At 40.9% G+C, this 12,734-nt stretch overlaps 1 protein-coding gene across 4 annotated transcripts in view; it reads right to left on the bottom strand.

Annotated features, from left to right (window-relative positions):
* Fam13c (family with sequence similarity 13 member C) overlaps positions 1–732 on the bottom strand; it is a 94,262-nt gene extending 93,530 nt beyond the window's left edge. For all 4 annotated transcript variants that reach the window (XM_090346372.1, XM_090346371.1, XM_090346370.1 and 1 more), the window contains exon 1: positions 560–732. In XM_090346372.1, the coding sequence (XP_090202498.1) occupies positions 560–621 (62 nt within the window). In that variant the 5' untranslated portion in view covers positions 622–732. The remainder of the gene's footprint in view (positions 1–559) is intronic.
* Between the last annotated feature and the right edge of the window lie 12,002 nt (positions 733–12,734).

The following is a 12,734-nucleotide window of genomic DNA, read 5'->3' on the forward strand; positions in this document are numbered from 1 at the left end:
AACTATGAATCTCTAATAAAAAAAATGACTACACCTTCTGGGCCTGAAGCTAAACCATCACACTTCTTAATACCATATTGCCATGGTTGTCACCCTAATCAACAGCTTGAACCCCAGAAACCAGATGACTCATTCCTCCTAGAAACAGTTCTTGGAGGTCAGAATATCAAAATGACAGAGGCCAGGTGAGAAAAGTTTACTCCTGGGTGACTTAAAATCTGTAGACAGGGAGAGAGCGAGCAAGGATAAGTTGAGCCTGTTTATCAACACGCTGGAATTAAACTCAAGTTACTTCCCGTCGGTCTGCTATTTGCACCAAATGTATGACAGGGCGTGCAACACTACGGTTGGCCAAAGACAACCGAGACAATGAGCGCTGCCTTGCACACCGGGTGGGGGTTGGGGGAAGGTGTTTTACCTTCATGATAAGGGAGGGTTGGGGAGGAGGAGGGGAGGGTGGATGGAGGTGTGGGGGAGAAGGAGAGTGGAGGGGGTAGAGAAGAGGCCGGAAATAAAAAGCATGCCAAGTAGGAATGTAAATGGGTAAGACATGACTTACTCAGTTCCCGGGGTGCCGCCGAAGGAATGATCCTGAAGGCTGAAACAGAAACAAGAAAACATGGGCCACGGGCGGCCGCGGGAGCCGCCTCCCTGCCTGCAAGCCGCCAGTTACAGCACACACTCCGACATGGCATGGCAAGGCGAGTCCCGGGGCCGGCCTGGCACGCTCGCTCTACCTTGGGCTGCTGTCTGCACATGCTCGTAACGACACCCTCCCCCCCCCCACATTCCCCCCCTCCACCCCCCCTCCTCCAGCAGCCGGGACTCAGCCGCACCGGCGAACCACAAAGCCCAGCAGCCCGCGAGGCTGCGGGGACCCGGCGGGGCGGGGCGGGGACGGGGGGCGAAGGCCCCCCCCCCGGGGATGGAGCACCTGGAGAGTTCAGTGGGGACCCTCCCACCCCACCGCCCCGACCTCGCCCCTACCCCCCAGCCCACCCTCCCGGAGACCTGCTTTCCCCCAGACGACTCTGAACACCTCCCCCCCCCCACCTCCCCAGGGAATGGAGGCTTAGCAGACTTGCAACCTCCCCCCCCCCCACACACACACACCCACTTGCAAGCCCGGAGGGAGGGGATGAGAAGGAGAGACTGGGTTGCCGTTCTGGTTTTATTTTTCTGGTGTGTTGTTGGTGTTTCATTGCTTAGCAGATTGTTATTTTATGTTATTTTATCTCCTTGGAAGATGATGCTGCGCTGGCGGCAACACACCAGATCTGTCTGCGCTCCTGTTCTTTCAGCCCTGGACCACAGAGCTGTGAAGGAGCCCAGGCATGCAGGGCGAGATGCAGAATGGAGACGAGGAGCCGGTGCCACGGGTGTGGGGACTTGCCACTGCCAGACCACTCCTCCTGATCACTGCTCCACAGCACCTCGCACAAAGGACGGCCCGGCTGAACCCACCCACCCCTCCCCTGACAATAAAAGCAGCCCTGTGGGTGCACAGGCAGGCTCTCAGCCCCCACCAATGTCTGCTCTCCTCCCATTGTTCATCTCTCCTGACCTTGACATGCAATAAACACGTGAATTCTGAAAGATTTTTTTCATCCCTCCCCTCCCCCACACCCAAACGCACACTTTTTTTGATGCTCCACTACCGGAAGCTGCTGCGAAAATGGTTTCTAATCCTAATTATCTAAACCAAAGGTTGAATGATAAATCCTGCCCCCTCCGAAAGCCTCCTGTGGTACCATTTTTTTTAATAATTAGAAAATTTTTATCCAAAAATTTACAAATAAAAAGGAGGAGCATCACCTTTACTGCATTCTTTAGCAGAGCTGTACTTGTGTTTGACTACTGACTACATCTCTCTACCATGCTGAAGTTGCATGCTACTTTGACCAATTTATTCATTCTTCCCATAAGGGGGGAAAAAGCACCTTAATGTCCATAGTTTTATTGCACTGTGGAATGTTTGCCAATTTCGCATCAAACTAATTATTTTACATCTAATTAAACTAACTCAGCAAAGGTCTCTAAGTATTCAGATCCTTATTCTTGGAACTAGCTTCACCTTTTTTTTTTTTTTTTTACAGTTTCCCCCATGAATAGATCCCTGGTTTGTGTTCGTATCCGAAATGGCCGAGTTTTGACTTTTAAAGTGATATGTAGAAAAATCACAATAAGTTTTCAAGGCAAAAGAGGGTTCATCCAAGTTTCCTATCACTTTTCCTTTCCTTTCCCCAAATAATTTGAAATCACCTGAATGAAACTCTCATATGGTCTTGAATGGTATGGATCAAATATGTTTAGAAATATGAATCCTTCTGAGTGTTTAAATATGGGGTACATAGGTTCGTAAGCTACCTACCATGTCATTTAAGCTAGTTTGGAGAGTGACAGATACAGCCTCTTACAATATTGTCAAAAATTAAGTTATTTTCTTATTTCCTGAGACTGATAAAACAAAGGACTATATTCAGCATTCTTTCCTCCACAATTTGAGAGTTATCAGTTTGCACAGGCCTGTAATCTATGGTGCTAAATCCAAATGTTTCAATAGGGAGAAAAATCATACTTTTCTTATGTAAATGTTCCCAGTGACCCAGTTAAAATAGAAAAAAAGCAATCCATTCAACTTTGAAATGAGACTTCTGAAAAAGGAATACTGTAGAGTCATTGTAAAGAAAATGAACAAACAAATGCATCAACAAATGCCCATGTTCAATAATGTCCACGGAAAATAAAGAACTCTCAATAACTTGTGAAGACAAAAGACAAAAGTGAGGTTTTGAGTGCTACTAATGTAGAATGACAACAATTAGTTGGTACAGTATATTATGGTTAAATAAATAAATAAATAAATAAATAAAATAAAACCCCAGCCATTGGCAATGTGTACGAATCATTTTAATTTTTACTGTTCACCTAATTCTTACATTTGTTCTCATCATAAACTAGGCGTAGAAATTGTCTTTAAAAGTAGTCTTTTAAGTGGCTTTACAAAAATGCTTGGCACTGTACAACCATGATGATTATAGGATGTGCAGATATTTCAAAGACCTTCAACCTAACTAAAAAGCAACTCTAACAAAGTTCAAACACAGAAGCAGAAAAATTAATATGGGAGTTTGTGAAGAAGTTCTAAATCAGTCATAGTGAAAGCGTATTCCCCCACATGGTCCAGGAATTGTTTAAGTTACATGGCCCAAAATAAGTGTTTGAAAGAGGCATATATTATAAATTCACAATGTACTGTAGGCAACAAAGAAAAGCATTTCACCTATTTTTAACCAGTTTTTCCAAACCATTGAAGACAAAAAGAAGAGTATTTTGACTAAAAATATCAGTTAAACACCATGAATAGTGAGGAATTAAAAAAAAAACAGTTCTTGAATTTATCAGAAAAAAATTATATAGTAGTTGTTTATGGCACAAATAATGCTCAACACTAAATAGCAGTTCATTGTACCAAGCCAGACAGAGGCTTATCACAAAGTTTTGGAATATAATATATATAATATATAATGTGTATTATACTGAATATATACATCTTAAAGTTTTGGATTATTATATGCATTATATAATACATGTACCAAACATATATATTGTATATTTTACATGCACAATTGTACTTTATATAAGAACCAGAGGAAAGACAGGATGCAAAACTTGAATATGACTCTTACATGTTAAAAGTGTCAGTGTTTTCCTGTAAAACCAATATCTTCATGAATGGAAAAAGGTGTAATGCTAATATGTGGACTTAGCTATGCACAGAACATAAAGCAATAGTGGAGTGATCAAAAAGCAGGTTCCCAAAGCTACTAGGGTTCCTCTAATATTTTAGATACACAATTATGACTCAGCTTCATCATCTGTAGGACAGAGACAACCATAATCTATTTCTTGGCTTCTTACAGAGAGTAAATGATATTTTTAGACCCCTCCCCCACAAAGAAAAGTTAAAAATATTAGTTTCACCATAATTATTCTCATTGTTTTGTTACCAAAAGTTTGGAAGATAAACATAATGTCTGTATTTGAGTAGCAGGTTTACAGATGGTATTTTCTGTCTACTTCTTATATTGACATGGTGCTTACCTGGTTTGTTTTAAAGAATCATAAAAGTTTATAATTTTTCTAAATATGAATTGGCTGAGGTGGATAAAATGAGCTTTTTCCAGAATGATTTTATGCTTACTTTATGACTCTTCAAAATACTTGCACATCCTTGGAGGAACAGACAATTCTGAGAAATCACTTTCTGCTAGATGCTGGGGCAAGGGGCCAGAGTCTTCACAATGCCTGGAAGTCAGCAGAGGCTTCTGATCTGCTGGCCTGGACACAATGACCTGGCACGTCCTGCCAGTGCCCTTGGGAATGACCAGGCCTCACTGTAAAAAAGAAGAGTCTTGCCTAAAAAGATCATTTTCCATTAAAAACAAAAATCTAAAATCTCTCTGATTACCTGTCCTCTATTCTTTCCTTTGCCAATCCTAATACTTGATGCCAAAAGGGCCTTGTTATCTGAGAAGTCAATACTTCAGCTGCTAAAGAGTCAAGGAGATCTAAAGAAGCAAAGGTTTCATATAAAAATATGTGCTGTAATTGTAACCCCTCTATACATCACAATAAATATAATATTAAAAATACACAAGGTTCACCCATCAGCTCCAATACATCTCCCTGTAAGATGCCGATGAGAGTGGAACCAGCTTATTGCTTCTCTTTAGCTTCCCAAAGAGCTGGGTGGCAGTAGGTCACTGCCTAATGATGGGAGAGCTTGCCTTGGGGAAGTAAGCAACTTTAATTTCTAGACTGAAAAAAAGAGAAGGACACATTTTCTTTTTCTAATCTCTACTGGTAAACAAAGTCAGTATTTCTACATTATTAGAAATAGAGTAATTGCAACAGGTAAAAGACTCCTCTGTAACTGGCCACGGTGTCTCCAGTCTGTAATCCTAGCTACTTAGGAGGCTGAGATCCAAGAATCATGGTTCAAAGCCATCCCAGCAACTAAAGACCTTCAGATTCTCATCTCCAACTAACCACCAGAAAACCAGAAGTGGCTATGTGGCTCCAGGGGTAGGGCTGTAGCCTTGAGCTGAAGAGCTCAGAAACAGCGCCTAGGCCCAGAGTTCAAGCCCCAGGACCAAGAAGGAGAGGGGGGCGGGAAAGGGCCTCCTCTGTAGCATAAGAATCTGAAATCAGAAATGATTTGCAAAAGGAGCTCTTGCCAGTTAAATCCATGGCCACCATTCTTTTTTCCCATTTTATTTCACTTTGTTCATGGAAGCTACTTTATCCATTTTCATTGACTAATTGATAAATAAAATCCAGCATGTGAAAAAGTACACGCCATTGTTACAGTGTTTATGATACTGATGTACATTTGAGCACATCTCCCTTTTTAAGGATATAGTGCATAGGCGGTCTACGTCTGTCTTACAGTAGCTCTCTGATTCATCTAACCATAACATACAGACACTATGCAAAACAATGACTAACTGAAATTTCAAATTTTATAAAAGGATATCATAAGGTCAATGGAAAAGTATTGGAGATGAAGAAGCTCAATCACCTTCAGATCCAAAGGCAAGTGAAAGTGAAGCAGTTGTGGAAGTGGCGGAAGTTGTGGAAGTCTCTCTTGAGAGACAAAGCACAAAGCCCTGAGTTCAAGCCCCAGAACAAGCACACAAAAACAGTATTAAGTGAGGCTTTCGGAATAACAACCCAACATCAAAATTGGCAGGGTCATACCAGGCCAGTTCAGAACTTAATGGAGCCAATTTCTACGACTTAGGAGTGAATCTTGGAAAAATTTATGAAACCCTTGGCTAATTTTTATAAATGCTACCTTTTATATAATTATGTAGTGAGAGTCCAGTTTGAGGTGAAGCTTATCAAATGTTAACTATTAAAATTCTTTTTTTCAAAAGAAATTTCATAATAACCCCTGTAGTTGGCAAGATTTGAAGCTTTGTAGTTTCTAAGAATTAGCTTACTATTTCAATTCTATCCAGGATAGAGAATAAGAGGGTATTTTTTAAAATAATTTTCTTAGTGCTTATCATGGCCTATCAAAATCTTCATGCTCTGCCCTGCTTTTATAACCAGGAAATGTGCTCCAGGACCTGTGCCAATAACACTAACTGAACTGGGCTCTAGTGTACCTTCTTGAGAAGAATTCCCTAACTTACTATCTCCTACCATATTTGTATTTTTTTTCTTCACAGGAACTGCAGCTATCTGATAGTTCATATCTAATTGCTGCCCCTTTGTCAATAGAATAAAAGAGTCACCATTATGTCTACAGGGCCAAAAAATGGTAGCTACCCAATAAATATTTGTGGAATGAAACCCATAAGAGAACATTTAGTTCCACATTTCTTCAAGAGAAAGTTTGGTTTAGTCCTTATTTTTATTAGTTGTCCTATTTAGGGTGAAGCACTAGCTCCTATTATAAGAGATTCATAGAAATTTTTGTTTAAATTCATTTCTCAGAGACAAGTTTTTCCCCAATATCTCAGAAGTTCCTTCCTTTTATTTTACAGAGACAACAGACAGATTTCATGCTGATAAGCTAACTCAGTTGATGGTACTGGTTGCCCAAGATGTTCCTGTGATGTGCCAGTTCAGCCAGGAAATACTTAGATTTTTCCCTAACAACATTTGTTTTCAAAGTGTATGTGGACATTAATAGTGTAAAGGTGTATGGGTAGAGCCTATTGGAATAATTGTTTCCCCTTGGGAAAACATATTTTATCTCTAACATCTTGATTTAATTGTAGGTAATCAAATACATTCCTGTTACTGATATGATTCTTACAAATCTCAGTAGTTGTCTGAACTAATTCTTTTTTCAACACCTAAGCTTTTAGAAGTTACATGACACTACAAACTTAAATTATGAGAGTCAATTGATATACTAGAACCACATCTGTGCCATCCAGAAGGAAATACTTGGTTTGCAGAACTTAGTTACCAGTTTGCATTTATTCCATGCAATTTTATATGGTATGCATGCATTTTATATTTATCCTTAAATCCAGATTTTCAAATTTTCAAGAGTATACATTTTAGCAAAAATGACATTGCTTCTCTCTTCCAGTTTCATACAATCAATGGTGAGTGGATATAAGCTTCTCAAGAAGTTGTAGTATATAACAAGTACACTTCAATCTGTGTTTTCTGGCCTGTAAAAATTAAAGCAAATCATTGACATTTATTTAATGCACCATAATTTAGACCATCTGAAACTGTTTTACTCTAGAGGTGGGAAGTGGGAAGTGAAGTCAGTAAAAGGGCTTAGACCTAATAGCTGATGGTCTGCTGGAGTAAAAGAAAAATGGAATATGCTATTTCTCATCTTTTTTGTTGTCCCTTGGTCATTCTCATATTGTTGCCGTATCTTACCTTGTTATCTGGTATATTGTATATATGTTTATTTGTTTATTTGAAATAGGATAGGGAAGGGGGAAAACAAGATGAGGGGAAGGGGGTGGAGGGAAATGCAGACAAAAACATGAGAAGGGATATCAATGTATGTGAAGTAATGCACCTTCTATCTGGTGAATATAATGTAACCCTTACAATAAAAAAGATTTTTAAAAAGAAAAATGGAAAACTCAAGGTAGGCACAGCATTGGTCTTATCCAGCACCATCTTCCTCTCAGCAAAGTGGTACAGCCGAAACTCTGCTCAAACAGATAGAATTTAATGAATCACCCAGTTGATGTGGAACAACTTCACATTTCCTTGGGTATGTATAAGTTAGGATTCATATAAATGTTTGGGCCCCCCTCAGGAAACCTCTGTGGCCTGAGAAGAATAAAGGATATTCTCTCTCAAGCCTTTAAATAGAAATTTTATTTCTTCTCATATGACTGCACCTAACGACTCTTCTATTTTTACATTTTTGGTATGCTCTTTACACATGCCATGTGAGCATTGTCCCAGGCAAACCTGCACACATTTCCACTGGTAATCTCCTTATATAAATGCCTTTTGTCTACTTACAACCAGGATAATCTGTACGTCTTTAAAATTTGCAGGCCATGGATATTATTTCAGTTCCCTATTGGTTTAATGGCTTTAGAAAAGAAGCCATTTTATTTTGGGGGATGAGGCCGTTCGTCTCTGACCCAAATGGTGTCAGCTGGGACAGACATACTGGAGGACCACCTTCTAAAACCGCTTCTTCACTCACATAGACAAAGGCTCAGTGTTTGTGGCTGCCCTCTTCATGTACCATTTTATTATTCAGGGCCTCTCTATGTGGCTTGAATGCTGCAGAAAAGAATGGTTTTAGGACAATCTATCTTATTATGTAACTGACTTCCAAGATGAAAAGGTTTTCTGACTAGTCCTAGAATCAGTATACATGTTCTCACCTGTGCTATATTCTGTTGATCAAAGCATATGTCAAGAAGCTCAAAATCAAAGGCGGCAGGACTTTACCTGTTGCTGGGATAAGAGTAAAAACTCCATAATTGGCTCTAATCTGCATAGACATTTACAATCATGGCTCTCGAAATAACAGTTGGTTTCCTTACCCTTTGGCTTGTGACAATAGTTACACTTCTCATTCAGTGGACCAATCATCTTACCTTTCTGAAGCACACAAACACATATGAATGAATGTACGAACTGATAAGTGATGGGTAAGTGGATAGATGGAAATAGTAATTATTAAAAGAGAAAATTTCTGGTATTCTAAAGCCAGGGTATCAGTGGCTCATGCTTGTAATCCTAGCTATTCAGGTGACGGAGATCTGAGGATCATGGGTCAAAGCCAGTCTGGGCAGAAAAGTCTGTGAGACTCTTAATCATCAATGAACTACCAGAAACCTGGAAGTGATACTGTGGCTCAAAGTAGCAGAGTAAAGTCTTCCTACTTATCTGACTTCAAGTAACAGTTCTTCAGAGTATCAACACTCTGGTAGGCCATGTGTCACTACAAGGTGTACTGCAACTTGTAAGTCATTTTTCAAATTTTAACATTCGTGAATCATCTGTTTCCAAATAATAAATCAGAGCAGAGCCAAGTTTATCCCCCCAACAGTACTGTGCTCTCTCACAAGTGTCCATTTCTAATTGAAATCTTCAGTAGAAATTAAGAAAGTGACTTGAAGCAGCTCTTCCACTGGGAACTGCTCATAAACCCTGGAATACTGATGGGAATGTCCCATAGTCCTTCCATCAAATACAGCTTGGAGCAGAGAAGAGACAGATTAAGAACTCCTCACTTAGAGCATGCTGTTAGTGATGCCAGCATTAGCCATTTGAATACTCTGGATAAAATCCAAACTTGAAGTCATTTTATCTTCATTCTGTTGGGAGCAATAGAGAAACATAGTCGTGTCCCCTTCCCCACCTTTCCTCAGCTTTTTGCCTGGAGGGTTCACAAACGTGTCTAACAAGACCAAGAAGAGCATATCAGCTACCAATCAGTCAGAATTTGGCAAAGTTGGGGCAGAAATATTATTGACTAACATTGAATACTGTAATATGTTTCCTGTTCCAAAGTAAGTAGTGTCTTGCTCTACACATATTTCTAATTACTCAGTGCATTTTATTAGAAAATAAAATGTTCTCCTTCACCTCTTTGACATAATGACTTGGCTTCATCTCTGTGGAGCTGTAAGGCGCTCATTATGTGCAGGTGATTTACACACAGCAGCATTCCCTTGGGTCCTGGAGCACTGGGCTGGCTGTATGACTGTATTTGCCATCATTTTTTTCCACGCAGGATTCAGCTCAGATTACTATTGAATCTATTGTCACTATTTGATTTTGTGGCAACTAACTGCTTAATAGTCTTCAAGACATCCATCAAATCTGAGTGCTGGTGTCTCCTATTTGTAATCCTACCTATTTAGGTGGCCGAGAATTAGGAGGGTCACCAGCCCAGGTAGAAAAAGTTTTGAGATTGCTTCTGAGATCTGGTCATGATTGGTACATGCCTATCATTCTAGCTTTGTAGAAGGCTATAGTTCTAGGGTGGGGGGGGTGGGAATCTCAGGCTAGCCTAGATAGAAAAGTCTGTGAGATTCCATTGCAATGGAGCAAGCGAGGTGTGATGGAATATATCTGTCATTTTAGTTACAGTGGGATGCCAAAAACAGGCATCTGAACAAATATCAAGAGCTTGTCTCAAAAATAATCAGTACAAGACTAGAGGTGTATAGATAGCCAACCATGAGCAAGCAAGAGTAAGAGGCCCCAAGTTCACAACCTGATAACAGCAAAAAACAGCATGCATCAGATTCTGAGTTCAAATTCAAGTATTACCAAGAACAAAAAGACAAGGAACCATTACAAACTCAGGTGTGATGTGATATCTAAGCAAACAGTAAATTGCAAGTCCTAGAACAATAGAAAATAAATTGCTACCACAAGAACAATTAGAAGCCATCATTCTCCTGAACAAAAAGAGAATCTTTACAATCAACTTACAAGGAAATAGCAATTTTAAAATGTATATATGTGGGGCCAGGAGTTTGGCCTAGTGGTAGAGAGCTTGCCTAGCATGCACAAAGACCTGGGTTCAATTCCTCAGTACTACATACATAGAAAAAGCCAGAAGTGGTGCTGTGGCACAAGTGGTAGAGTGCTAGCCTTGAGAAAGCCCAAGGAGAGTGCCCTGAGTTCAAGGCCCAGGACTGGCCAAAAAATAAAGATGTATAAATGTATGTACAATAGTGCTGAAAGTTTATAAGCCCAAAGAATGGTATAAGAAAAAGTACATAACCACAGATGATTCTGAGATTTATTATATGCTTGACCCTGAGTTCTCAAGGTCTAAGCTTTTCTGGACTGCAGCATACTAACGGATAAAGCAGCTAGACTTCATGAATTTTATTTATTTATTTATTTATTTATTTATTTATTTATTTATTTATTTATCTTTCTGTACATCGTGGGACTGGAACTCTGGGCCTGGGTGTTGTCCCTGAACTGTTCAGCTCAAGGCTACTGCCCTACCCCTTGAGCCACAGTGCCACTTCCGGTTTTCTGGTGATTAATTGGAGATAAGAATCTCATAAACTTTTGTACCAGGCTGGCTCAGATCTCAGCCTCTATGTAGCTAGGATTACAGGCATGAACCACCATGCCCGGTTTTCTAAGTTTTTTTTCCATATAAAAAGGTGAATTTAGGGCCGGGAGTTTGGCTTAGTGGTTAAAGTGCTTGCCTAGCATGCATGAAGACCCGGGTTCGATTCCTTGGTACCGCATACATAGAAAAAAGCCAGAAGTGGTGCTGAGGCTCAAGTGGTAGAGCTCTAGCCTTGAGAAAGTCCAAGGACAGTGCTCAGGCCCTGAGCTCAAGCCCAGGACTGGCAAAAAAAAAAAAAAATGTGAATTTATTGGGGAAGTAGATGGTGACCTGATCGGACAGGGGAAATAGATGGTGAACTGACTGGCTAGGGACACAGTGCAGACTCGGGAGCTGACACTGACTCCAAGCGGCTCTCTCACCCGGTTTTTAAGGGCAAAACCTGGCCACACAGGTGGCCAATGGGATAGTTACATACGAAGAGGGACCATTACCAGCTCCGGCCACACGCAGGTAGCCAATAGGGTTACAGTCCAGTGTTTGAATTTACCTATCACCTTAATTGGTGTTGGCACGCAAATTGGGAAGGTCTCCACACAAAGCAGGCCCACCCCCACCCAAGCGGATATCCCTCCTCATGGGGTGTGGGGAGAAGGTCAAGGTTGCCCCTCCCTAGAAGGGCAAAGGTGTCTGGGCTGTACCATTGTCGACCTTCCACAATGGGGGTGGGGAACTCTAAGGCATTCCAGATGGCGCCAGTCCCTCCTCCCCTTAACACTCTCCGCTTTTCTTTTAGCCTAGTCAAATCCTTGACTAGTTTACCTTAGTACAAACGGGGTTATACCTGGTGTATAGGATCATCAGTTTTATAACTCTGATCCTTTTTTTAATAAAGGCATCATTTCATTAATTACACATGGGCCAATCAACAGTAATATTAAAATAATCACCAGTGGGCCACTAATGGCTGAGATTAGAGAAGTTGCCCAGGGAGACCAGTTGTACAATCTCTTATACCATCCTTGGGACCCCTGTCTCTCCCTTTCTGTCTCATCTAGTCACCTCTTTACAGCTGCCAGGCTATCTTTTATTACTCCAGTGTGGTTCACCCAAAAGCAACATTCTCCTCCCAGGGCAACACTCAGTCCTCTAGCAACAATATATCTAGTCCTCTTCTGTTCTGGAGGACAGCTTTAGCTAGGGACCTCAGTGAGTTCTCTGGGAGTCTGAAAGTCCAGGATCCTCACACGCTATCTTCACCTAGGAGTGATGAACCCAGTAGCTCGTTCCTGCTACCTTCAGAGTGGTTGGAGTGCTGGGAATCACAGCATAGGTTCACTTGACTGCCAAGATACTGGAAACCAGACGATGAACATGTCCTCAAATCAACTTGTAAAGCCTGTAAGGACTGGATTGAATCATGATTAACAATGCCAGCTGAGATAACACATGACTTGGGGGGCCAACAATTGTTATCAGACTCGGGCAGACAGCATTCTTTGGTTTGGAGGGGCATATAGCATGCCCTCCCAGTTCTGCACCCAAGAAAAAGCTCTCACAACTAGGAAGCATGCTTAACAATCCCTCAGGTGGGCACAAAGAATAGTTCCACATCAGTGTACCAATCATGACCCAGCTTGCATCATGGCTAACTCAATTACATACCTACCAA

This window comes from Megascapheus bottae, chromosome 15, assembly GCF_031878675.1.
Source record: "Megascapheus bottae isolate mThoBot1 chromosome 15, mThoBot2.hap1, whole genome shotgun sequence".
Classification (NCBI taxonomy): domain Eukaryota; kingdom Metazoa; phylum Chordata; class Mammalia; order Rodentia; family Geomyidae; genus Megascapheus; species Megascapheus bottae.